The sequence below is a fragment of the Podarcis cretensis genome (genome assembly GCF_951804945.1).
Source record: "Podarcis cretensis genome assembly, chromosome: 8".
Lineage (NCBI taxonomy): Eukaryota > Metazoa > Chordata > Lepidosauria > Squamata > Lacertidae > Podarcis > Podarcis cretensis.
This window is the reverse complement of record NC_137177.1, coordinates 7,490,467-7,517,983: the sequence shown is the minus strand read 5'-3', so window position 1 is coordinate 7,517,983 and position 27,517 is coordinate 7,490,467. Positions and strand designations below refer to the sequence as shown.

Below are 27,517 nucleotides of genomic sequence, written 5' to 3'. Positions count from 1 at the left end.
CCAGTCCGTTATTGTCGGGGCTTCTTGTTCCTTCCACCCCTTTGCCAACAAATTCCCTTTGCCAGCTGCATCCTCCTGCCCCTTTGCCACGCTAGAAGCCGGTCCAGGCCGAATTCTATGCAAAACGCCTGTCTCCCGTGATGACGTGCCCTGCCTGGAAAGTTGGCACGGGCTCCCTTTCTTTCTTTCTTTCTTTTTTTTTGGAATAATATTTATTAAAGTTTTGAAAGTTACAGAAAGGAAAAAAAGAAAAAGAGTTAAACATAACAAAACCATACAATACAAAAACAAAAATATTACATATACATGACAAAAATAAAACAAAAACAATTAAAAAAGAAAGAAAAAAGAAACACAACCTATATTTTCAATGTTATTAACTTTCTTTTACTTGTTTCTGCGACCTCCTCACACCTCCCTTTTTTTGTATTCCACTTCGATTAATTGTTTCAGCAAATCCTTTCCATCTTCCTCAAACTTCTGTCCTATCATTTAACTTAACAAATTCTAACATTATTTTTTCCTTTAATCCAATTACAATCTATTATACTTAATTCTTTATAACATTTCTGCTAAAGCCATGTAACTTCATTCCAACATCTTTCTAACATCCCTTAATTTTACAATATTTCTGTAGATAATCTTTAAATTTCTTCCAATCTTCTTCCACCGACTCTTCTCCCTGGTCTCGGATTCTGCCAGTCATTTCCGCCAGTTCCATGTAGTCCATCACCTTCATCTGCCATTCTTCCCGGGTGGGTAGATCTTGTGTCTTCCAGTACTTTGCAATCAGTATTCTTGCTGCTGTTGTAGCATACATAAAGAAAGTTCTATCCTTCTTTGGCACCAATTGGCCGACCATGCCCAGGAGAAAGGCCGCACGGGCTCCCTTTCTTGTTGTGGCCAGAGACTGCCCCGGCTCTCGTCCGCCCTGGGATTCAGATGATGCTTCCTGACGCCTTGTTTCTGCTCCTTCTTTTGCAGAGGATGGCGAGTACTTCCTCAAGGTCCTGATCCCCAGCTATGCCGCCGGATCCATCATTGGCAAAGGAGGCCAAACGATTGTCCAACTGCAGAAAGAAACCGGAGCCACTATCAAGCTCTCAAAATCTAAAGACTTCTACCCAGGTGAGCGCGGGCGGCTGGGAGGGTCAACAAGGTGAAAGGAATTCTCTGTACGTTTGCCAATGTCGGCGGTTCATACGGTATACATTCCTGGTGTCCCAAAACCAGGGATGGGGGGAAAGCTTGTTCATACGTGTCTGTATGCAGATACAGCGTGGTATAGCGGTTAGAGCGTTAGACTAGGATCTGGAAGAGCAGGATTCGAATCCGCACCCGGCCATGAAGGTCACCTCTCGGCCTAACCTACCTCACAGGGTTGTTTGTAGGGGTTAAATGCGGAGGGGGAGAACCATGGAGGCCGTCTTGAGCTCCTGGCAAAAGACGGTGGAATACAGAAGAAGGGAATAAATTTCAAAAACGTCGCTTCCACACTGCTGTATTGTTTTTAACACTCGATTGAGAGCCGCCCAGAGTGGCTGGGGAAACTCAGCCAGATGGGCGGGGTATAAATAATAAATTATTATTATTATTATTATTATTATTATTATTATTATTATTAGCTGAATGTATGAACTCAGTCCCCTGAAGAAAGTTGAGCCTTGGGGATATTGAGAGGGGAGATGCAATAGCCGTCTTCAAATATCTGAAGGGCTGTCACGAGGCAGATGGAGCAAGCTTGTTTTCTCCTGCTTCGGAGGGTAGGACTCGAACCCATAGCTTCGTGTTACAAGAAAGGAGATTCCGACTAAACATCTGGAAGAACTTTCTGGCAGTAAGAGCTGTTTGACAGGAGAACGGTCTCCCTCTGGAGGTTGTGGACTCTTCTTCCTTGGAGTTTTTTCAGCAGAGGTTGGATGGCCATCTGTCATGGACACTTTATCTGAGATTCCAGCATTGCAGAGGGTTGTAGATGATCCTTGAGGTACTGTAATGGTTCTAGGGGGTTGCTCGTGCGTAAGTCGTCGCCACACCTGGCTGAGTTACCTGGGTGAACCCTTTCTGTCCAGACAGCCACCCATCCGTGGCTGTCTCAATCGCTGGCAGAATCCGTCAGTGGACGTTTCTTGAACTTCTTCCAGCAAAGAAGTTCTTTGACGCCCAGTCGCCTCCTACTCTCCCTGCGCGTAGGTCTTCTGCGCAGGGAGGGTGTGGGCAGCGGAGCACCTGTGCTCTCCCCGCTGGTCTCCTGCAAGGAGTCCTGGAACCTTCTCTCCGATTCCCCCTTCTGCTCCCCTCCTCTACTGGTGCTACGCTGATTTCCTTCCCCAGCAGATGAGCTGTCCCTCTTCCTGCTGGGACCCTCTCCGCCATCCCTCTGGAGCCCTCTCTCCTCCTTTGGCTCCGATGGCAGTTCCCTGACAGGTAAAGGTAAAGGTAAAGGTACCCCTGCCCGTACGGGCCAGTCTTGACAGACTCTGGGGTTGTGCGCCCATCTCACTTAAGAGGCCAGGGGCCAGCGCTGTCCGGAGACACTTCCGGGTCACGTGGCCAGCGTGACATCGCTGCTCTGGCGAGCCAGAGCCGCACACGGAAACGCCGTTTACCTTCCCGCTGGTAAGCGGTCCCTATTTATCTACTTGCACCCGGAGGTGCTTTCGAACTGCTAGGTTGGCAGGCGCTGGGACCGAGCAGCGGGAGCGCACCCCGCCGCAGGGATTCGAACCGCCGACCTTTCGATCGGCAAGTCCTAGGCGCTGAGGCTTTAACCCACAGCACCACCTGCGTCCCCTCCCTGACAGGTACCTTGCAACAATTCTATGATTCGATGACAGCATTCCCGTGTGCACAACTGTCACTCGAGGGTGCAGTTGTCAAGTGAAGAACATGCGTGTGTGAACCAGCCTCGGAGAGGGTTTCATTTGGGGTGGGAAGTGTTGTTTTTTGTGGGTTTTACGGCCTCTGGTGCGGTTTGATTTGTGGACACAATGGTCCGGCTCAAGTTGTTTGAAAGAGCCCCTCTCCTCCCCTCAACTTGCCGTCTCTCTTGACCTTCTCTGCCTATCATCCCCTGGGGCCTCTTCTTCTTGGTTTCCTAACTGTTCCAGCCTGTCGCCTTCCAGACATTTTGGACCACAACTCCCTTCGCCTCTGAACGTTGGTCTCATTGGCTGGCTAGGGCTTCTGGGAGTTGTAGTTCCAAACATCTGGAAGGCATGAAGCTGGCCTGCTCTGTCCCCATCCCGGCTTTCAGATACTGTACCCCAAATCTGAGCTCCTCGTTTCTTGAGCTGCTGTTTCACCTACAGGCCAACGCAGGAATTTTAAGGGGCCCTGTATGTGCCTCCTCCACCTCACCACCAGCCATACTTAAAGGTAAAGGGACACCTGACAATTAGGTCCAGTCGTGACCGACTCTGGGGTTGCGGCGCTCATCTCGCTTTATTGGCTGAGGGAGCCGGAGTACAGCTTCCGGGTCATGTGGCCAGCATGACTAAGCCTCTTCTGGCGAACCAGAGCAGCGCACGGAAACGCCGTTTACCTTCCCGCCAGAGCGGTACCTATTTATCTACTTGCACTTTGATGTGCTTTCGAACTGCTAGGTTGGCAGGAGCAGGGACCGAGCAATGGGAGCTCACCCTGTCGCAGGGATTCGAACCGCCAACCTTCTGATCAGCAAGTCCTAGGCTCTGTGGTTTAATCCACAGCGCCACCCGCGTCCCTTACCACCAGCCATGCCTTCCCAGAAAGTTGTTGTTGTTGTTATTGTTTAGTTGCTTAGTCGTGTCCGACTCTGTGACGCCATGGACCAGAGCATGCCAGGCACTCCTGTCTTCCACTGCCTCCCACAGTTTGGTCAAACTCATGCTGGTAGCTTCGAGAACACTGTCCCACCATCTTGTCCTCTATCGTCCCCTTCTCCTTGTGCCCTCCATCTTTCCCAGGGAGTTTTCTCTTCTCATGAGGTGGCCAAAGTATTGGAGCCTCAGCTTCAGGATCTGTCCTTCCAGTGAGCACTGAGGGCTGATTTCCTTCAGAATGGAGAGGTTTGATCTTCTTGCAGTCCATGGGACTCTCAAGAGTCTCTTCCAGCACCAGAATTCAAAAGCATCAATTCTTCGGCAATCAGCCTTCTTTAGGGTCCAGCTCTCACTTCCATACATCACTACTGGGAAAACCATAGCTTTAACTATATGGACCTTTGTCAGCAAGGTGATGTCTCTGCTTTTTTTTTTTTGCTCCCCCCCCCGAAAGTGAACTACTTAAATTATGATTGCTCTTTTCGCTGCAAGCGTGTAAGGGGGGGGGCGACCGGCAAAGCACCCCCCCCACCCCAATGGCAGGGGTCAGGCCGTCAAAGACCCTAGGCACCCCGCAGTTTCGGACGCTGCCCATCTTCGCCACGGAGTGCCCAGGCTTGCCCCCCCCCATCTCCCTATAATCCCAAACTGTGATTGAAGGGCAGACAAAGCCCTGGCAGGACAGCCCTTGGCTAAGCTGCTTTCCCTCCGCATCCTCCACTCTTTATTGCCGGATTATGGGATGGGCTGGCAAATCCTCGCCAGTGCAAAAACGATGGAGGGGTGTCGTGGTGACGGGGGAGAGGGAGAGAGAGAAGGCCTCCGCTCTTGTTGGCTTGGCAACAGGGAGCAGGTGCCTTGTTTGTTTGCAGCTTCCGGGAAGGACCCCCCCTTCCCCTTCGAGGGAAAGGAAACCCTTTGTATTTGATGAGGTCTGGCCAGGGTGGAGATACATCCGAAACACAGCCCTCCTGCGTTCTTGAAAGCTGAGAGAGCTGCGGATTCCTGCCCACAGTCGGGACTTTGCTCTGCCAAGACTGTCTTCCGAGAGCAAGTGTGGTGTACTGGTTGGGGTGTTGTACCAGTACCCCGTGAGACCTGGGTTCAAATCCTCACTCGGCCACAAAGCCCCCTGGGTGAGACCTTAAGGACCGGTCACTGTCTCTCAGCCTAGCCTACCTTTTAGTGTATTTTTGGTCTTTGTTGGAAGCCGCCCAAAGTGGCTGGGGAAACCCAGCCAGATGGGCAGGGTACAAATAATAAATTATTATTATTATTATTGCCTCACATAGTGACGTGGGTGGCGCTGTGGGTTAAACCACAAAGTCTAGGATTTACCGATCAGAAGGTCGGCGGTTCAAATCCCTGCGACGGGGTGAGCTCCTGTTGCTCGGTCCCTGCTCCTGCCAACCTAACAGTTCGAAAGCACCTCAAAGTACAAGTAGATAAATAGGTACCACTCCGGCGGGAAGGTAAACGGCGTTTCCGTGCGCTGCTCTGGTTCGCCAGAAGCAGCTTAGTCATGCTGGCCACATGACCCAGAAGCTGTACACCGGCTCTCTCGGCCAATGAGCAAGATGAGCGCCGCAACCCCAGAGTCGGTCACGACTGGACCTAATGGTCAGGGGTCCCTTTACCTTTACCTATTACCTCACACGGTTGTTGTGAGGATTCAGCGGGAAGGGGGAGAACCATGTATAGTCCGCCTGGAGCTCCTCAGAGAAAAAGCCGGGGTATAAATAAATCTGTCTCGTCTCAGGAGACAACAAAGGAGTGCTCTTTTGTGAGTGAAGTCAAACTGCGGGAAGGTTGCAGGGCCTGCTGTGGCTGTAGAGACCGAAACAGGAGAGACATGTTTTGTTGCAGCCGGGGCAGATGAAGGTGTCCGGTTGTTGTGCTGCTGCAGATGCAACATGGCGTCTCTTCTCTCTGCCCTCCTCCCAGAGGTCACCTGCACTAAATAAATAAATACATATCTCTTTCCTTCATGCACACATGTTGAAAACCCAGGTCAGCGATCAAAGGCTTGCAGCTCGATCCTGTATGTTTGTTTGTGTGCATGCATGCGCCAGCCCAAGTGGTGTTGGTGCAACTTTGTGGTATTATTATTATAATACCCTGAGCGACTGGCTGGGTTTGCCCTAGCCAAAACAACTACTTAAGGCAGCGGTTCTCAGTTAGCTACCGTATTTTTTTGCTCTATAAGACTCACTTCTTCCCTCCTAAAAAGTAAGGGGAAATGTGTGTGCATCTTATGGAGCGAATGCAGGCTGCGCAGCTATCCCAGAAGCCGGAACAGCAAGAGGGATTGCTGCTTTCACTGCACAGCGATCCCTCTTGCTGTTCTGGCTTCTGAGATTCAGAGTATTTTTTTTCTTCTTGTTTTCCTCCTCCAAAAACTAGGCGCGTCTTGGCGTCTGGTGTATCTTATAGAGCGAAAAATACGGTAATTACTAAGGACTCCCTATTTTTCAAAAGCCAAGCTGCGGAAAAGGAACAGGAAACTCAGCCTGGGCTGGCCAGCTAGGGAAGCAGATTCAATAGCAGGAAACACTCCTTCTGATAAGCCGGCCAGAGGAACGCAGGCATGGCCTTTGCGCTGCAGCCACAATGTGCGTTCGCCCAGATTTATCCAGATTTGGGAGCTGCTGTCTGATTCCCTCCCCCACCCCCCAGGCTCAAAGGGGGTCAGGAAAGGAACGAAGCGCCCAACAGGAAGGGGAGCAGGAGGCAAAGGGGCAGTTTCGGAATGGAGAAGGCCTTTAAAAGGCAGAGGAACAAGCAGCAGGGCTAACTCATGGAAAAATGAGTGTCGTGAGCCCAGTTTTTAAAATTTTTATTTAAAAAATATTTTAAAAAAATATTTTTATGTTATTTTTATGTTATGTTTGGATATTTCTTTTGAAATTGTTGATTTGTTTTCTTTTTTGGTTATCTAAGTGAAATTCAATAAAAAGAAATGAAAAAATAAATAAAATAAAAAATATTTTAAAAAAATATATTTATTTTTAAAAACACATACTTTTGCCATTTTGTCACCCCCTCAGTGATGACACCCGGGGCAGCCCACACACCCCTTCCTATGCCACTGCCTCCAGGCAGAAGCAATTGTGAATTTTATGCTCTGCTCAACACCTGGCACCCTGTTGGCATTACACACACACACACACACACACTATATATATATATATATATATATATATATATATATATATACACACACACATATAAGGTAAAGGTAAAGGTACCCCTGCCAGTACGGGCCAGTCTTGACAGACTCTGGGGTTGTGCGCCCATCTCACTTAAGAGGCCAGGGGCCAGCGCTGTCCGGAGACACTTCCGGGTCACGTGGCCAGCGTGACATCGCTGCTCTGGCGAGCCAGAGCCGCACACGGAAACGCCGTTTACCTTCCCGCTGGTAAGCGGTCCCTATTTATCTACTTGCACCCGGAGGTGCTTTCGAACTGCTAGGTTGGCAGGCGCTGGGACCGAGCAGCGGGAGCGCACCCCGCCGCAGGGATTCGAACCGCCGACCTTTCGATCGGCAAGCCCTAGGCGCTGAGGCTTTAACCCACAGCGCCACCTGCGTCCCATACACACACACACACACACACACACATATATATATATATACATATATACATATATACATATATACATCTATACATCTATACATATATACATATATATATATATATATATATATATAGGCAAAAGATTCCTGCATTGGATGGCCGTGGACTTCCACCTCTACAATTCCACAAGTCTATGATTCTGTAGCCATAAGGTTGCGGCCCAGATTCTGGGACTTGTTTTCTCCCATTCAGGAATAAGCTCCCATGCATCTCCTTCGACGCCATTGACTCGATGCGGTTGCCATTGATTCCCACCCAGCGTAGTCCCAGCGCAATTCAAGAGCTGAATTTCCCCATGTCTCCGCCTTGCCTCTTCCAGACTCCCTGTTTATTGAGCGTTCTTCTTGACTTGCTTGATAAATGTTTGTGGGAGGGAGGTTATTCGACATCAGCTCTTTATTGAGCATTCGTTCTGATTTGTTTGCGGAAAGGTGTGTGTATAAATATACGTGTTTGTATATATATAATTTGTTTACCGCCCTTCATCTGTAGATCAGGGCACGGTTTACAGGTTAGATGACATCACATCAAGCAATTTTTTTCCTTTTTCTTTTTTTAAAAAATGTTTTTATTAACAAATTCCATATAACAAATTGTCAAAACATACCCCCCTTCAGCCCCCCCAAAGACTTCCCTCAGCTTCTCTCTCTGATTTCTCAGCACATATTACTCTCTGCATGTTGTAAAGTTATACATGTTCTTACATTATCTATCTACCATGTTATCAACTAACAAATTTCTGTATCTTTATTCAAAACCTGCCAAGGAGTCCAATTTATTTTGTTGTCTTTTTAGATAAGTTGTAAAAAGCTCCCATTCTTCCTTAAAGTCACAGTTGTCCTTGTCCCGCAATTTGTATGTCAATTTAGCCAACTCTGCGTAGCTCATCAATTCTTTCTTTCGTTGGGACATCAAGCAGTTTTCATCTCACATTTTCCTCCCCTTTCTGTAATGCAGGATGTTGAATTTTATTTTATTTTTTTGCGAGGAAAAAAGTGGGTTTGTTGTGCAAAAGCACCAACTCCACAAATCGTGCGGCAAAAATTTGCCGGCGTGTGAGTGAATCCGAACGAAGTTTGGAAGCGGCTCACCTGCCGCACGCTGGGGAAAGTTTTGGGATGTTCTTGGGTCCACACAGCTGCGGGAGGCACCAAATTCCTGCCAGGAGCACCATGGCAGCCCAACTTGGCCCTGCAGGGTGGCGTGGGGGGGATACCCCCTTCTGCCTCCCCTCCCCCTAATTTAGCCCTCTTCCGGCAGCTGTATGGGTTATCCAAAGGGGCCTTGTGTGCTTTGATAGCTTAGAACCCTGTTCTATTTCTCTCTCCTTCTCAGAGGCTAAGAATGTGCCAGGTTCCCTCCACACCCCTTCCTATTTATCCAGTGCTGACTAACACTTGGCTGGGCCAGTCCTATTGTTCCCGGGAAAGTGTAGCCCTTGTTGTTGGTAGCTTTTGTGGGATGATGGAGAAGGCAGGGGGCAGGCAGTGGGTCCTTTGGCTTAACACCTCTGCAGTCTCTGCTGCTCTGCAGGGCCTTGCAGACTCAGGCAGAGGAGCGGGGCAGGTAGATAATGTGCCCCCCCCCTTTTTTTACCCTGGGGATAACTCATAGCTGTCAACCTTCCCTTTATTTGCGGGAAATTCCCTTATTCCGACGCCGTTTCCCGCTGCTATCCTGGATTGTTAGATATCCCATAGACTGTCCCCGGTACAGGTGAGGCTGCTGATCCCTTATTTTCGAGGCTGCTGATCCCTTATTTTCAAATCTGAAAGTTGACAGCTATGGGATAACTGAAGTCTTTTAAATAAGGAAGTATATAAATAATTTTCAAAAAAGTTATGCTGAAAAATAATTTTATTTCAAGGCTTGAACCATATCTGCATATAAAGACAAAATGGAAAATACAGTGGTACCTCTGGTTATGTACTTAATTTGTTCCGGAGGTCCGTTCTTAACCTGAAACTGTTCTTAACCTGAAGCACCACATTAGCTAATGGGGCCTCCTGCTGCTGCCGCGCCGCCAGAGCACGATTTCTGTTCTCATCCTGAAGCAAAGTTCTTAACCCGAGGTACTATTTCTGGGTTAGCGGAGTCTGTAACCTGAAGCGTATGTAACCTGAAGCGTATGTAACCCGAGGTACCACTATAGATAAATATGCTGACCGAGGCCCCCTTTGGAATCGGAGGTCCGGGCCAAGTGGCCCATGTGGCCCCCCCCCCTGTCTGGGCCTGCTGCTCTGTGGTCACCCATGTTGAGCTCATAGCTGTCAACCTTCCCCCTTTTTTGCGGGAAATTCCCTAATTTCAGCCGCCGTTTCCCTCTGCTGTCCCGGATTGTTAGATATCCCGTAGACTGTCCCCAGGACAGGTGAGGCTGCTGATCCCTTATTTTCAAGGCTGCTGATCCCTTATTTTCAAAACTGAAAGTTGACAGCTAGGGTTGAGCTGCTTATAAGAAAGCAAAAGGGTACCCCTGTTCCTTCAGCATCCTGGCCAGCTGGCTAGCCGGATGCCTCCTGGAAGATCGCAAGGAAAGGTCAACAACAGACACCCACCCACCCACCCTCCCACCCTTCATTTCTCTGTTCCCGAGGTAGACTGCCCCTGAACTTGGAGGCTCCATTTCAACAAACAGCCGCGTCGGAAGCAAGTTGAGGGGAAGCACATCCAGGTGATCAGCCTTCTTGATGGTCCAGCTCTCACTTCCATACATCACTACTGGGAACACCATAGCTTTAACTCATAATAAATAAAGGTAAAGGTAAAGGTACCCCTGCCCGTACGGGCCAGTCTTGACAGACTCTGGGGTTGTGCGCCCATCTCACTTAAGAGGCCAGGGGCCAGCGCTGTCCGGAGACACTTCCGGGTCACGTGGCCAGCGTGACATCGCTGCTCTGGCAAGCCAGAGCCGCACACGGAAACGCCGTTTACCTTCCCACTGGTAAGCGGTCCCTATTTATCTACTTGCACCCGGAGGTGCTTTCGAACTGCTAGGTTGGCAGGCGCTGGGACCGAGCAGCGGGAGCGCACCCCGCCGCAGGGATTCGAACCGCCGACCTTTCGATCGGCAAGTCCTAGGCACTGAGGCTTTAACCCACAGCGCCACCTGCGTCCCCCCATAATAAATAGGAATGCCTAAAAAGAGAGGTAGGGTGGTGCTGTGATCTAAACTAAGTTTACCAGATTTTTTTCAATGAATCCGGGGACACTTCAATGGATTTTGTATGGGGACTGATTTGTAATTCCAGGGACTGTCCCTGGGAAACGGGGACGTCTGGTAACCTTAGTCTAAACCACAGAGCCTAGGGCTTGCTGATCGGAAGGTCTGCAGTTCAAATCCCCGCCACTGGGTGAGCTCCCGTTGCTCGGTCCCTGCTGCTGCCCACCTAGCAGTTCAAAAGCACATCAAGTGCAAGTAGATAAACAGGTACCACTCCGGCGGGAAGGTAAACAGTGTTACCGTGCGCTGCTCTGGTTCGCCAGAAGCGGCTTAGTCATGCTAGCCACATGACCTGGAAGCTGTCTGCGGACAAACGCCAGCTCCCTCGGCCTATAGAGCGAGATGAGTGCGCAACCCCAGAGTTGTCTGCGACTGGACCTTTGTTACTTCTGGGTCACCCCGGAGCACAACCCGAAAATACTTATCCTGAAGCATATTTATCCCGAGGTATGACTGTATGGTAATTAATGGACCTAATAGGTATCTCAAGCCATTTGCGCATGTTGCCCTGCAACCAGTCCATGCAGAATGTAGGCACCCTATATATAGAAAGGAGCAAACCAGTGATATTTTAGGGAGCAGGCTAGCAGGCGGGGCCCATGACTTACATCATAGGAGCCTACACAACACAAAACACTGTTGCTGTATGTAGGTTTTATTTTATTTGTTTGTTTATCTTATATTTTGGAAATGTACATCCAGGTTTTTTTCCTTAAATCTTTTTTTTGGGGGGCCCAAGAGAGTGGGGCCCTAAGCTATAGCTTGTTTAGCTTCTACGTAAATCCAGCACTGATTGTACACTCTGCATCTGCTCAGAGATAGCCTTTCTCCTTGGTAACCACCTGGGGTTCAACCCTGGCTTCCTACACCACCCCTCCCCCATCTGAAAAGAAAGCTACTGGGGCTGAAGCCTAGGGAGGCTAGACTTTTTCTGGCTCAGTTTATTTTTGTGTTGCACGCAGACCCTCGTTGCTCCACGGAAGCCAGCTTTCCACCCACCCTTCTTAGCAGGGGAGGGGGACTACGCTTTGATTCTGCAGACAAATTTGGCGTTTCCCATTTGCCCCGTTGCCCAGGTGACGATCTCCCTCCCTCCCCCGCTGAGCGAGCTGCATCCCTCCTTTTTGCAGAGGAGGGGGCTCCTCTGGTCCCTGGGAAGACAGGCCCTTGAGGCCTGCAGCAGCAGCAGCAGCAGCAGATTGCAAGGTTGTGATGATGGGGGAGAGGAGGAGGAGGAGGAGGCTGCTGTGGGTTGCCATGGCAACTCGGTGGCAGAGACGTATTGTTGAGGCAGCAGCTATGGGGAAGGCAGGGAGGAGAAGCAGAAGATGTTGGCTTTGGGATGCTCTGTGTGTGTGTGTGTGTGTGTGTGTGTGTGTGTGTGTGTGTTGTGTTGGAGAATGTGAGCACTCAGCCTTCTGGTATCCATGGTGCTGGCACTTGGCCTTCTCAGGTGGCCTAAAATATTCCCTTTTTTTTTGTTCCTATGTACACACACACACACACACACACACACAAACCTTCTGATACTTGCTTGCTCACTCTCTCCCCTCAGTCGACGCGATAAAAGGCAGGCTGCATTTTTATAAATAGCCGTCTAAGGACAGGAGTCCAGTCTTTGCTTTTCACGAATCGCAGCAGCCAGCACAATTTTCTAAGGACCAGCTAGTGGGGGAGATGGGACAGAACAGACTTCTGGTTGCAATCGAGGGGCCACATCCCAGACCCCTGTTTTTGTGCATTGGGGGCTCCTGGGTACCCCTGTGCTTTTGAACCTGCGATGTGGGCAACTGCAGGAAACCAGCACTATCTGAGCAGAAGAGCCCTTTGTGGCTTCCGCCAATTTCAGAGGCCTCTTACTGTAGAAGCAAGGCATAGCCTACATGGCTAGCAGCCACCAATAGCCCTCTCCTCCACAAATCTTCCCCAATGCTCTTTCTTGAAAGAATATACGTTTCCCATAATTTTACAGTTACTATCACTTATCATATAACAACAACAACAATTTATTTGGACTATAAATCCCATCAGACCCTGGAGATTATGGGAGTTGTACAGTGGTGCCCCGCAAGACGAATGCCTCGCAAGACGAAAAATTCGCTAGACGAAAGGGTTTTCCGTTTTTCGAGGCGCTTTGCAAGACGAATTTCCCTATGGGCTTGCTTCGCAAGACGAAAACGTCTCGCGAGTCTTGCGCGTTTTTCCCCTTTTCCCCACCTTTTTCTAAGCCGCTAATAGCCGCTAAACCACTAAGCCGCTAATAGCGCTAAGCCGCTAAGCTGCTAATAGGGATGCTTCGCAAGACGAAAAAACTGCTAGACGAAGAGACTCGTGGAACGGATTATTTTCGTCTTGCGAGGCACCACTGTATTCCAGAACCTGTGAAGGGCAGCAGGTAAGCAAAGGCCTTGATCCTTTGATGCTCCCACCATCAGTAATGGGCCAGAAGGACCAGGGATCTGACTCACTAAACAAGGCACCTTCAAGTGTTCATGTGTTACAATTAATAATAATAATAATAATAATAATACCCCGTCCATTTGGCCAGGCTTCCCCAGCCACTCTGGGCGGCTTCCAACAGTATATTAAAACACAATAAAACATCAAACATGGAAATTTCCCTAAACAGGGCTGCCTTCAGATGCCTTCTAAAAGTCAGATAGTTGTTTATCCCCTTGACATCTGGTGGGAGGGCGTTCCACAGGGCGGGTGCCACTACTGAGAAGGCCCTCTGCCTGGTTCCCTGTAATTTGGCTTCTCGCAGTGAGGGAACCGCCAGAAAGCCCTCGGAGCTGGATCCCAGTGTCCGAGCAGAACAATGGGGATGGAGACGCTCCTTCAGGTATACTGGGACTTTGAGGCCGTTTAGGGCTTTAAAGGTCAGCACCAACACTTTGAACTGTGCTCGGAAACGTACTGGGAGCCAATGTAGGTCTTTCAAGACCGGTGTCATGTGGTCTCGGCGGCCGCCCCCAGTCACCAGTCTATATTCTTTGACTTCCCCACACATCCCTCCATGGGTTCTTGTTGAGCCTTAATTACCACCCCTCTTCTAGTGGTTTCTAACTGCTGCTCATATATCTAGCCCCACTTGGAAATAATCTGGTTACAGTGGAATCTCAGGTTGTGGACGTAATCTGTAACGGAGGCACGTCCGCAACCCGCAGCGTTCGCAAATAGAAGCAGCGCGTCTGCACAAGCACGTGGCACGATTTGGCGCTTCTGCGCATGCGGCACAACCCAGAAGTTATCAAATCTGTTATCAAAACCTTCTAAGTCCAATAATTCTTTATTTTCTAATTTTATCCATTCTTTCAACTAGCAAAGACATGCTACTTCGTAATATAACTTCAAATCTGGCAGGGCAAAGCCTCCTCTTTCCTTCACATCTGTTAATAACTTAAATTTAATTCTCGGCTTTTTGCCCTGCCAGATATACTTTGAAATCGTTCTTTGCCATTCTCCAAAAATTGTTATCCCCTTTATTATGGGGATAGTCTGAAATAAAAATAACATCTTCGGAAGGACGCTCATCTTTATCATAGAAATTCTACCCCAAAAAGATAGTTTCATTCTGCCCCACACCTCCAGATCTTTCCTTATCGCGTTCCATAGGTAAAGGTAAAGGTACCCCTGCCCGTATGGGCCAGTCTTGACAGACTCTGGGGTTGTGCGCCCATCTCACTTAAGAGGCCAGGGGCCAGCGCTGTCCGGAGACACTTCCAGGTCACGTGGCCAGCGTGACATCGCTGCTCTGGCGAGCCAGAGCCGCACACGGAAACGCCGTTTACCTTCCCGCCGGTAAGCGGTCCCTATTTATCTACTTGCACCCGGAGGTGCTTTCGAACTGCTAGGTTGGCAGGCGCTGGGACCAAGCAGCGGGAGCGCACCCCGCCGCAGGGATTCGAACCGCCGACCTTTCGATCGGCAAGTCCTAGGCGCTGAGGCTTTAACCCACAGCGCCACCTGCGTCCCCCATACCGGTATATAATTGTTCTGAAATAAATCAATGTTTTTAGGAGTTAACCAAATCCCTAAATATTTTACCTTTTTAACCACCTCTATTTCTGTTTGTTGTTGCATTGCTTCTATAGTACTTTGCTCCATATTTTTCGCAATTATTTTGGTTTTCTTCTTATTTAGTTTGAACCCCGCCACTTTCCCAAATTGTTCAATCTCTTCTAATACTTCTTTAACACTTACTATTGGTTCTTCAATCGTTATTACCAGATCATCAGCAAAGGCTTTAACTTTATATTCATTCGGACCAACTGTTATCCCTTTTATTAATTTATTTTGTCTAATCGCATTAAGAAAGACCTCCAGGACCATTATAAACAACAATGGTGAAAGCGGACATCCCTGCCTGGTTCCTTTAGATATTTTAATATCTTCTGTTATTATTTACAATCAACTTAGCTCTCTGTTCTGTATAAATTGCCTTTATCCCATTGAAGAACTCTTTTCCCACTTCCATACACTCCAGGTTTTTCAACATAAAGTCCCATGTTATATTATCAAAAGCCTTTTCCGCGTCCACAAACATAAGTATAGCCTGTTTCTCATTCCTGGCAGTCAAATATTCCAAAATGTCTATTATATTCCTTACATTATCCTTCATCTGTCTGCCTGGAGGAAGCCTGCTTGATCCTTATGAATAGTTTCTATTAATATCTTTTTCATTCTTCTTGCTAAAATCCCTGCAAAAATTTTATAGTCTGTATTCAGCAATGAGATAGGCCTATAATTTTTAACTTGGGTTAAGTCCGAGTCCTGTTTTGGGATAGAGGTAAGAAATGCTTCTTTCCACGTTTCCGGGATGTCTCTTTCCTTTAAAATATTATTCATAACTTCCTTTAAAGATAACATCAAAACATCTTGTAACGCTTTATAATAGTCTGATGTAAATCCATCTGGTCCCGGGGCTTTCCCTCTCTTCAATTCCTTTATGACCTCTTTTATCTCATCTATTTCTATTAGGGTATTCAGTTGGTCTTTTTTGTCTGCCGGTATCTTTTGCACCATTTTCTCTTTTAAAAATCTCTCTATTTTCCTCATATTGTTCCTTTCCTTATTTTTATATTGCACAATTTCTGTTCTCATCCTGAAGCAAAGTTCTTAACCTGAAGCACTATTTCTGGGTTAGCAGAGTCTGTAACCTGAAGCGTATGTAACCTGAAGCGTATGTAACCCAAGGTACCACTGTATAAAACACTGATTAAAATACAACTTAAAAACAGCATAAAACAGCATAGAATACAACATAAAATGCAGCCTCAACATCAATAAAATTCTAAAATTCAGGGGTTATTTTGGGGGGACAATGACAAAAAAGCAACAACAAAAACCCAGTCAGTAGACACTGAATGATCACCAGAGCTAACTGGCCAAGTTGGTCCTACTAGGTACCCACCCTGGAAGAATGGCAGATGAAAGTAATGGACTATATGGAATTGGTGGAAATGACTGGCAGAATCCGAGACCAGGGAGAAGAGTTGGTGGAAGAAGACTGGAAGAAATTTAAAGATTATTTACAGAAACACTGTAAAATTATTGAATGTTAATGATGTTGGAATGAAATGAAGTGGTTTTAGCAATAAGGTAAAATAGGAATATGTAAAATTGGACTGATATTAGATGAAAATTTGAAGTTATAATATGTGAAGATAAAGAACTAAGAGTAAACAAAGAGGGTATGGATTTGCTGAACTAACTATTAACTGGAATACAAAAAAGGGAGGTGTGAGGAAGTCATGAAAATAAGTAAATGAGTGGTAAGACAACAGAAAGAGGGATCTATTTTTAACTGTTTTTTTTTCTTTTTTCTTTTTTTCTTTTCTGGTGTTTGTATTTTTTGTATTTTCTTTTTACTATTTTTGTAACTTTTTTCTTGTTGAAAAGCTAATAAATATTACTAAAAAAAAAAAAGTTGGTCCTACTAGGGCCAGCAAGGAGACCAGGGAGACCCAAGCCTCAGGCCAGCCCCACCTGTGGGGTCGTCATACTGCAGCCCCCGCAAGTCCATTAAAAAACCTCTCAATTGTTTTCTCCCCAATGCAGGGACCACAGAGCGCGTGTGTCTGGTTCAAGGCACAGCGGAAGCCCTCAACGCCGTCCACAACTTCATTGCCGAAAAGGTCCGGGAGATCCCCCAGTCCGTAGTGAAGCCGGAATCGGTCAATATCCTGCAACCTCAGACAACCATGAATCCTGACCGAGCCAAGCAGGTGAGTGAGCGCGGGAGCAAATTGCTTGTTTGTTAGAGGGGTTGTGAGCTGGGAGCTTCAGGTAAAAGGTAAAGGGACCCATGACCATTAGGTCCAGTCGTGACCAACTCTGGGGTTGCGGCGCTCAACTCGCTTTATTGGCCAAGGGAGCCGGCGTACAGCTTCCGGGTCATGTGGCCAGCATGACTAAGCCGCTTCTGGTGAACCAGAGCAGCGCATGGAAACGCCGTTGACCTTCCCGCCAGAGTGGTACCTATTTATCTACTTGCACTGGTGTGCTTTTGAACTGCTAGGTTGGCAGGAGCAGGGACTGAGCAACGGGAGCTCACCCCGTCGCGGGGATTCGAACCGCTGACCTTCTGATCAGCAAGCCCTAGACTCTGTGGTTTAACCCACAGCGCCACCCGCGTCCTATTATTACGTATACTAGGGCTTCGTATTACGTATTTCTTCACGGAAACCAGGAAATTCAAGGAAATTCACCAGATTCCCTCTCCCCACACACCGCACCAACTCTACCTCGCACCCCAAGTGGTTTTTGCCTGGCTGGAATGTGTCCTTCAACTCTGACAACATCCCTTGCTTCCAGGAAGTCTTCTCTTCTCATGAGGTGGCCAAAGTCTTGGAGCCTCAGCTTCAGGATCTGTCCTTCCAGTGAGCACTCAGGGCTGATTTCCTTAAGAATGGAGAGGTTTGATCTTCTTGCAGTCCATGGGACTCTCAAGAGTCTCCTCCAGCACCATCATTCAAGCAGTAATAGCTAGTGGCTATGTGACAGAACCCAATCTCCATTAGTGTCTGAGCCTTTTTCTTCGGCTGATGATATATTTTTTTTAGGGGGGAAAATTGAGGTTGGGTCAAATAGCAGCGAAGGGCTTTCTACCTGAACACGTGGGAAACTTGAAATGACAGTTGGAAGACGTTCCGAATTTGGTAAATTTATTAAAACTGAAAATTTCACTGTGACTCTCAGTCACATTTCACATTGGGATTCCACTTGCCCATTATTTTTTTTTTTTTGGGGGGTGCTTCTTTAACAATATCAATTCCATTTGAATTAAAAATGTAAGGTACATAGACTTCTGCCTTGAATTTTAGCACTCATTATTGTTCGCCTTTGCAAAATTGCCCAGGCGAAAACAATGAAAACATTAATAACCTGAAAGCAAAATGGATCTATTTGTTATTGTTGTGTTTAAAAACCATCTATCATCTATCTATATCTATCAATCATCTATCTATCTATCATTTAGCTAACTAGCTAGCTAGCTATCATCTCTTTCTCTCTAATCTATATCTATCTATCATCTATCTATCGATCGATCGATCTATCATCTATCTATCTATCTATCTATAATCTATCTATCATCTATCTCTATCTATCATCTAGCTAGCTAGCTATCATCTCTATCTCTAATCTATCAATCATCTATCTATCTATCTATCATTTAGCTAGCTAGCTATCATCTCTCTCTAATCTATATCTGTCTATCTATCGATCGATCTATCATCTATCTATCTATCTATCTATCTATCTATCTATCTATCATCTAGCTAGCTATCATCTCTCTCTCTCTCTCTCTCTCTCTCTCATCTATATCTATCTCTATCTATCTCTATCTATCTATCTATCTATCTATCTATCTATCTATCATCTATCTATATCTATATCTATATCTATATCTATATCTATATCTATATCTATATCTATATCTATATCTATCTATCTATATCATCTATCGAGGGTGCTGACAGCATGCAGGAAGACTGCGTTTCTATTTTCCCCAATAGACCCTTTCCTCTTAACCAAGGGAGAGTTTGGCTAAAAAGAGCCCGGCTGGGGGTGGGGGTGTCTTTCTCCCACTTGAGGTTGTTGTGTGTGCAAGAGGCTGGCCCGTCCGACAGCTTTCCATTGTCAGTTGGTTGTGCCGTTGCTATGGCACAGCGAAGGGAAGGCCGCTTTGGGCTGAAAGCTGAAAACAAGGATTATGACAGAGGGAGGGTTAGGCGGCGGCGGGGGGGGGGAGTGTATGGAAGAGAGAGTTTATGTGGCTGGTAGAATAAGGGACAATGAAACAGGAATCCTGTCACCCCCGAGGGCCGAGGAAGGGTCTTTTCTTGCCTTGAGAAGCTGGGAGGGAATGCCTCTCCCCCCCCACAAAAAAGGTTCACATCTAGAACTGCCTTATGCCAAGTCTAGCCCAGCAAACAGAGTTGAGACTAGAAGACGCCTGATTTTATTTGCTTATTTCATTTAAAGCATTTCATGCGCCTTTAAGAAGGTTCTCAGGGGCAGCTGACGAACACAATGATACGCGGTTTGTTTTTGGCGTCGAACATGTAGGAAAAGAAAAGAAAATACAACTGAATGAAAATTAAAATTTCACACACAATGCAAAATATAAATGTGGGCTGTTTCATTCACAACCCCTAGAAAAAATAATGGCTATTACTGGTGCTGGTGGATAGTAAAATTATTTCAAATGTTTGTTTTAAATATCAGGGTATTGTCCTTGAGGTCTTAGGATAGCTTCATTTTAAAGCTGAACAGGTAACTTGACAGAAATGGCGAAGGAGGGAAAACGCGCTCAGTGTCCTTTGAACACATAAAGTCTCAGGTTTAATTTCCAGCAGCAGCTCACCAAGTAATTATTATTATTATTATTGTTGTTGTTGTTGTTGTTGTTGTTGTTGTTGTTGTTGTTGTTATTAATATCCCGCCCTCCCCAGCTGAAGCCAGGCTCAGAGCGGCTAACAACAGTAAAACGATAAAACATTCTAAAATCATTTCATTATAAAATTAATTCCAATCAAATTAATGGCAACCATTGGGCTAGAAGTTCTGTGAGGATTGCTAAAGGAGGGAGTCAGGCTGCGCCCTGACCAAAGGCCTGGTGGAACAGCTCTGTCTTGCAGGCCCTGCGGAAAGATGTCAAGTCCCGCAGGGCCCTAGTCTCTTGGGACAGAGCGTTCCACCAGATCAGTAGGGCTGATCATGTCTCCTTTTAAAGCCTGTAGGAGAGCTGTTGCCAGTCAGAGAAGACAGCACTGGGGTAGATGGAGCGCTGCAATTTGACATGGTCCCTAGGAGAGGGTCAGCCTATGCCTGGAACAGACCCAGCGAGGCATCAGTCTGAACGACTACCTGCAAGGATGTCACAGCAAGGATTTCATGAGAGACTAATTTTAGCACTAAAGTATCTGGAAACAGGACACAAATTGGGGCAGGTCGCTCAGAGTGCTTATGAGTTAAACTAGCGGATGAGGACTGATGCCCTTCGGCCGGGCCTTTGCGGCCAACCCCAGATTACTGGTCAGCAGGACACTGCCCCCCTCCCCAAATATTTGGCAGCCTTGTTCCTGGTTACAGTCGTAACTTGGTTTCCAAACAGCTTAGTTCTCAAATGATTTGGCTCCCGGACGCCGCAAACCCGGAAGTGAGTGTTCCAGTTTGCGAACTATTTTTGGAAGCCAAACACCTGACAGGGCTTCCGTGGCTTCCAATTGGCTGCAGGAGCTTCCCATCATCCCTGGTCTTGTTAGCTAGGGATGATGAGAGTTGTAGTCCCAAAACAGCTGGAGGGCCGAGTTTGGAGATGCCTGAGATAGTCCACCATCTGCCTCCGCAGCTTCAAACTGCTCTTCCTTTTCACACTCATTGCATTTGTGCCCGGGGTGGGGGCAGCGGGGGGCACATACAGCAATGACCAGAATTGTGGAGCCTTGTTAATGTCATCTGGGTCAGGTTTTCTGCCCCTTCTTTGACCACAGGAGTGTCTTCAACATCTATTTTCAGAGCTGGCTGGGTCCTCCTGCCAGGAGGAGACAATTCACAGATTACATGGCTTTCCCCTGAGTTCAGGTAAAGCACCCGGCTGCCAGCAGAGAAAGACTTTCTCATCTGGTTCCCTGCTCTCCCCTGGTCCCCTTGCCACTAATCCAGCGCCCTTGCTCTCTGGGTTGGACGAGGCGACGGATTTCGGGAGGTGCCTGTCGCTCAATTACATAAGAGCATTTCCTTGCTAAATCTGGACGGCTTTCTGCTTTCTCGGCAGTTATATAAAGGCATTGGGGTGGCCGGGGTTGAGGAGACCCCTCCCTCTCCGTCAGAAAGCCCCTGAAGCCATCTCTGCGAACACCCACTCTTCCACCTCCTCCCCCTTCGCCCCATGTGCCAACTTTCCTCGCATCATCTTCTGCCGCCTTCCAACCGTTCGGCAAAGTCTGCCGAAATCTCCAAAGCCAGAACAGACTCACTGGAAAGGAAACCCAAAATCAGGGGTCAGCAAGCTTTTTCAGCAGGTCCACTGTCCCTTAGACCTTGTGGGGGGCCGGACTATATTTTTTTTTTGGGGGGGGGGATGAACGAATTCCTATGCCCCACAAATAACCCAGAGCTGCATTTTAAATAAAAGCACACATTCTACTCATGTAAAAACACCAGGCAGGCCCCACAAATAACCCAGAGATGCGTTTTAAATAAAAGCACACATTCTACTGATGTAAAAACATGCTGATTCCCGGACCCTCCGCGGACCGGATTGAGAAGGTGATTGGGCCAGATCCTGTCCCCAGGCCTTAGTTTGCCTTTGTTGTTGTTGTTTAGTCGTATAGTCGTGTCCGACTCTTTGTGACCCCATGGACCAGAGCACGCCAGGCACTTCTGTCTTCCACTGCCTCCCGCAGCTAGGTCAGACTCATGTTTGTAGCTTCGAGAACACTGTCCAACCATCTCGTCCTCTGTTGTCCCCTTCTCCTTGTGCCCTCCATCTTTCCCAACATTAGGGTCTTTTCCAGGGAGTCTTCTCTTCTGGCCAAAGTATTGTAGCCTCAGCTTCAGGATCTGTCCTTCCAGTGAGCACTCAGGGCTGATTTCCTTCAGAATGGAGAGGTTTGATCTTCTTGCAGTCCATGGGACTCTCAAGAGTCTCCTCCAGCACCATAATTCAAAAGCATCAATTCTATGGTGATCAGCCTTCTTTATGGTCCAGCTCTCACTTCCATAAAGGTAAAGGTAAAGGGACCGCTGACCATTAGGTCCAGTTGTGGACGACTCTGGGGTTGCAGCGCTCATCTTGCTTTATTGGCTGAGGGAGCCGGCGTACAGCTTCCGGGTCATGTGGCCAGCATGACTAAGCCGCTTCTGGCGAACCAGAGCAGCACACGGAAACACCATTTACTTATTTATCTACTTGCACTTCATGCTTTCGAACTGCTAAGTTGGCAGGAGCAGGGACTGAGCAACGGGAGCTCTCCCCGTTGCGGGGATTCGAACTGCCGACCTTCTGATCAGCAAGTTCTAGGTTCTGTGGTTTAACCCACAGCGCCACCCGCGTCCCTCTCACTTCCATACCCATGCCCAAAATGCTTGTCTTAAACATGTTCCTCCACACATTTCATGGCATTTCCTCTCCTTCCTTGCCCCTCGCTCTTTATTTTGGGGTATTATTCTGCATAAGAACGAAACGCGGCATTGCCTGCACAGCTACTCAGAATTAATCTCCCTTTCGTTGTTATTATTTTAATGAGAAAAAGGCAAGTTTCTGGATCTCGTGGTCGTGAAGATCTGTTAGGTTGGTTGAGAGCAGTGCCTGTAGAAATCTCAGAAGCCAGTGGAGTTACTACAACTAATCCAGAACGCGGCAGCTAGACTGGTGACTGGGAGCGGCTGCCGAGACCATATAACACTGGTCTTGAAAGACCTATATTGGCTCCCAGTACGTTTCCGAGCACAATTCAAAGTGTTGGTGTTGACCTTTAAAGCCCTAAACGGCCTCGGCCCAGTATACCTGAAGGAGCGGCTTCTACCCCATCGTTCTGCCCGGACACTGAGGTCCAGCTCTGAGGGTCTTCTGGCGGTTCCCTCACTGCGAGAAGCAAAGCTACAGGGAACCAGGCAGAGGGCCTTCTCGGTAGTGGCGCCCGCCCTGTGGAACGCCCTCCCATCAGATGTCAAAGCGATAAACATCTACCTGACATTCAGAAGACATCTGAAGGCAGCCCTGTTCAGGGAAGTTTTTAATATGTGACATTTTAGTGTATCTTTCATCTTTGTTGGAAGCCGCCCAGAGTGGCTGGGGAAACCCAGCCAGATGGGCGGGGTACAAATAATAAATTATTATTATTATTATTATTATTATTATTATTATTATTACTGAATAAGATTTCGGGAGAGGGCCTTAACTCCTTGGAATATCATCTGCTTTGCATGTAGATGGACCCAGGTTTTATCTCCAACAGGCCCAGGTAAGAAAGGTCTGAAACCCTGGAGAGCTGCTGCCAGCCAGTGTAGACAACATCAGTGCAGGCAAGATCAAGGGTCTGATTGTGTGTAAAGTCAGCTCTGTAGGTTCCTATACTTCACTGACTAGGAAAGATGGCTTCCATGTTTACAGTAGCTCTCTTAGTGTTCCCCTTAACCAGCAAGAGCTGACTGGTCTAAGCAAAGACCGAAAAATCATGCAGATAGTACAGTGGTACCTCGGGTTACATACACTTCAGGTTACACACTCCGCTAACCTAAAAATAGTGCTTCAGGTTAAGAACTTTGCTTCAGGATAAGAACAGAAATTGGGCTCCAGCGGCGTGGCGGCGGCAGGAGGCCCCATTAGCTAAAGTGGTGCTTCAGGTTAAGAACAGTTTCAGGTTAAGTATGGACCTCCGGAATGAATTAAGTACTTAACCTGAGGTACCACTGTAGTAATAATAATAATTTATTATTTATACCCTGCCCATCTGGCTGGGTTTCCCCAGCCACTCTGGGCGGTTCCCAACAAAATATTACAAACACGATAAAATATTAAAAACTTGGCTAAACAGGGCTGCCTTCAGAAGTCTTCTAAAAGTCAGATAGTTGTTTATTTTCTTGACATCTGATGGGAGGGTTTCCTTTTTTTAAAAAAAAATAATTTTTATTAACTGGCCAATCACATCCAATTAAATCACATCATATAAATTCCGAATTACAAAGCCAAATTTTTAAATTTTGTTGGGGGAACCCATACTTCAAGATCCAAAGGGGAATTCAGATCATCTTCTTATTACTGCGTTAATGTCCAAATCAGTCCCAATCAGTCCAAACAAAGTTCATAATTCTATCCAGTCTTATCTTGGTGTTGCCACATCATATCTTGTTCGTATAATTTCTCTTTTTCCTTTACGATCTCTTCTGTTAGTCTCCTTAAGCCGATAGCAAGTGTAATAATCCTGTGTGGATTTCCCGTTCCTCCACTAAGTCCAGATGGTTTCCATATATCTCCTTCGTAGATAACATCACTTTATCCATCGTAAATTTTGGCATTTTTTGGCCCTAAGTCCCACCGAGGAGTTGATTCACGATATGTAAACAACTCTATTTCTCTCTTTCTCCTCCCAGACCCAAGAGCTCCCACAATGCCTCACAAAATGGCGAACGGCATTTTTTCCTGACTGCGTCACTCCAAAACTCTTAGCTTTCCAGCTTCATCTTGAAACATTGCTTTGGATCGAAAGTTTATCTCCACACAGCCTTAAATCCACAGCTTAAGTCCTTAATTTCTGACTCATTAGGGGAGGGGGATTCTTGTTAAATCACATAAAAAGGTAGAGGCAGGTTTTTCCCCCCTCCCCCCTCAGTCATTACCGTATCTTGACGTTCTTCTCGTATTTTATTGTTGTCTTGTTATCAGAGATCTCTTCTGTCAGCAGTATTTACTCCCCTTTTTCCTTGATGTATGTGCAATTAATCATGTCCAAATTATTTCTTTTAAAGATCATTGCAACCAGCGGCGCGAATCGGGGACGGCGTCGAGGAGTGCCGATAATCCCACAGGGGGGTTTGTGCCTAGTGCCCCCACCCCCACAAATTCGGGGGTGGTATAGGGCACAGCAGGCAAGGGCCGTCCCCCCCATAATCCTGGGGGGGTTAAGGAGGCTAATTACCCCCATCATAGCATCCAAATTACCTCGTGTGGGTCGGAGAGATGTTATTGTCAGCCATCTTCCGATGCGCCACCTAGTGGCCCCCCAATGGGAGGGCGTTCCACAGGGCGGGCGCCACTATTGAGAAGGCCCTGTGCCTGGTTCCCTGTAACCTCACTTCTCACAGTGAGGGAACCGCCAAAAGGCCCTCGGTGCTGGACCTCAGGGTCCAGGCTGAACGATGGGGGTAGAGACGCTCCTTCAGGTATACTTGGCCGAGGCCGTTTAGGGCTTTAAACACTTTGAATTGAGCACCAACACTTTGAATTGTGCTCAGAAACATACTGGGAGCCAATCTAGGTCTTTCAGGACCAGTGTTATATGGTCCTGGTGGCCGCTCCCAGTCACCAGTCTAGCTGCCGCATTCTGGATTAGTTGCAGTTTCTGGGTCACCTTCAAAGGTAGACCCACGTAGAGCGCAATGCAGTAGACCAAGCGGGAGATAACTAGAGCATGCACCACTCTGGTGAGATAGTCGGCAGGCAGGGAGGGTCTCAGCCGGCATACCAGATGGAGCTGGCAGACAGCTGCCCTGGACACAGAATTGACCAGCGCCTCCATGGACAGCTGTGAGTCCTAGGCTGCATATTTCATGTAGATTCCAGAATTTGGTTCCCAAAGAGGGTCAGAATTCTGATTCTCCTTTCCCCTCTTTTCTTCTTAGCTCAGAGCCCTGGCTGTAAGCAGAGCAGGTTAAGAGCAGTGGACTTGTAATCTGGTGAACTGGGTTTGCGTCTCCGCTCCTCCACATGCAGCTGCTGGGTGACCTTGGGCTAGTCATGCTTCTCTGAAGTCTCTCAGCCCCACTCACCTCACAGAGTGTTTGTTGTGGGGAAGGAGGGGAAAGGAGATTGTTAGGCGCTTTGAGACTCCTTCGGGTAGTGATAAAGCAGGATATCAAATCCAAACTCCTCTTCTTCTTCTTCTTCTTCTTCTTCTTCTTCTTCTTCTTCTTCTTCTTCTTCTTTGTGTGTGTGCATGCCTCAGTTTCTCCCAAGGCTAGGATAAAGGTAAAGGGACCCCTGACCGTTAGGTCCTGTCGCAGATGACTGGGGTTGTGGCGCTCATCTCGCTTTACTGGCCGAGGAAGCCGGCGTACAGCTTCCGGGTCATGTGGCCAGCATGACTAAGCCGCTTCTGGCAAACCAGAGCAGCACACGGGAACGCCGTTTACCTTCCCACTGGAGTGGTACCTATTTATCTACTTGCACTGGTGTGCTTTCGAACTGCTAGATTGGCAGGAGCAGGGACCGGGCAACGGGAGCTCACCCCGTCGCGGAGATTCAAACCGCCAACCTTCTGATTGGCAAGCCCTAGGCTCAGTGGTTTAACCCACAGCGCCACTCGCCACCGGCTAGGATGCCTGGAGCCAAGCCCTAGGCTGTCTCACTTTAACTCCCGGATATCTCAGTTGGTTAGCGCATCGTGGTGATAATGCAGGTTCAAACCCGCACAGGGAAAGAAACCACCAGTGACCTAGAACAGTCTCAAGCTGGGTGCTCCTGGAAGAATCTGGGGTGCCCCTCCTTCAGGAGCTGTTAGGGTGGTTGGGTGAACACAACCACCCTGAACTTGCTGGACCCAACTTTTCCTGAGAGCAGATGAAGACCATTCACTTGAATGTGAGGGTTGGGGGCTGTTGCTCTCCGTGGTGCTGAATATCTCCTTCCTTTGCACTGATAGACTATATGCATTCCCCCCCCCCCCCCCGGATGGCAAAAAAGGTCACGGCGGGGAAAGTTCATAAATACATAAATAAGGAGGGGTGGAGTTTGTGGGATTAATGGCAGGCAGGTGAGTTAGGACTTGAGTCTTTAGGAAAGCATAGAAAACCACCTTCCTTGTAGAGCTTTAATCAGATTCTGAAAGTGAATCTCTTTACCGTGGCCACTGAGGTATATTTGCGGAGTTATATCTTCGTGACCCCGTGGACCAGAGCACACCAGGCACTCCTGTCTTCCACTCCCTCCCACAGTTTGGTCAAACTCATGTTAGTAGCTTCGAGAACACTGTCCAACCATCTTGTCCTCTGTCGTCCCCTTCTCCTTGTGCCCTCCATCTTTCCCAACATCAGGGTCTTTTCCAGGGAGTCTTCTCTTCTCATGAGGGGGCCAAAGTATTATATAATAACAATAATAATAATAATAATTTATTATTTATACCCCGCCCATCTGGCTGGGCTTCCCCAGCCACTCTGGGCAGCTTCCAAAAAATATTAAAATATTGTAATACATCAAACATTAAAAGCTTCCCTAAACAGGGCTGCCTTCAGATGACTTCTAAAAGTCTGGTGAGGGTGCCACCACCAAGAAGGCCCTCTGCCTGGTTCCCTGTAACTTGGCTTCTCGCAGTGAGGGAACCGCCAGAAGGCCCTCAGTGCTGGATCTCAGTGTCCGGGCAGAACGATGGGGGTGGAGACGCTCCTTCAGGGATACTGGACCGAGGCCATTTAGGGCTTTAAAGGTTAGCACCAACACTTTGAATTGTGCTCGGAAATGTACTTGGAGTTGCGGAGTTATATTTGCAAATTGTTTTAACTGATTTGAATATATTATTATTATTATTATTATTATTATTATTATATTGTTGTAACCCACTCTTGGGACCTTATGGAAAAGGTTGGGTATGAGATCTTATAATTAAACTGTAAAATTAATTAAATAAAAACAG

General features: G+C 47.5%; 1 protein-coding gene across 2 annotated transcripts in view; it reads left to right on the top strand.

Moving 5' to 3' along the window:
• Positions 1–27,517, top strand: part of NOVA2 (NOVA alternative splicing regulator 2) — a gene marked incomplete at its 5' end in the record, with an annotated part of 61,973 nt that overhangs the window by 27,449 nt on the left and 7,007 nt on the right. The window contains 2 exons of one of the 2 annotated variants that reach the window (XM_079985571.1): positions 985–1,128; positions 16,722–16,888. In XM_079985571.1, coding sequence (XP_079841697.1) covers positions 985–1,128; positions 16,722–16,888 — 311 coding nt within the window. Of the gene's footprint in view, positions 1–984; positions 1,129–11,960; positions 12,115–16,721; positions 16,889–27,517 lie in introns of those variants that run through there. The other variant, XM_079985572.1, reaches the window with a different exon arrangement.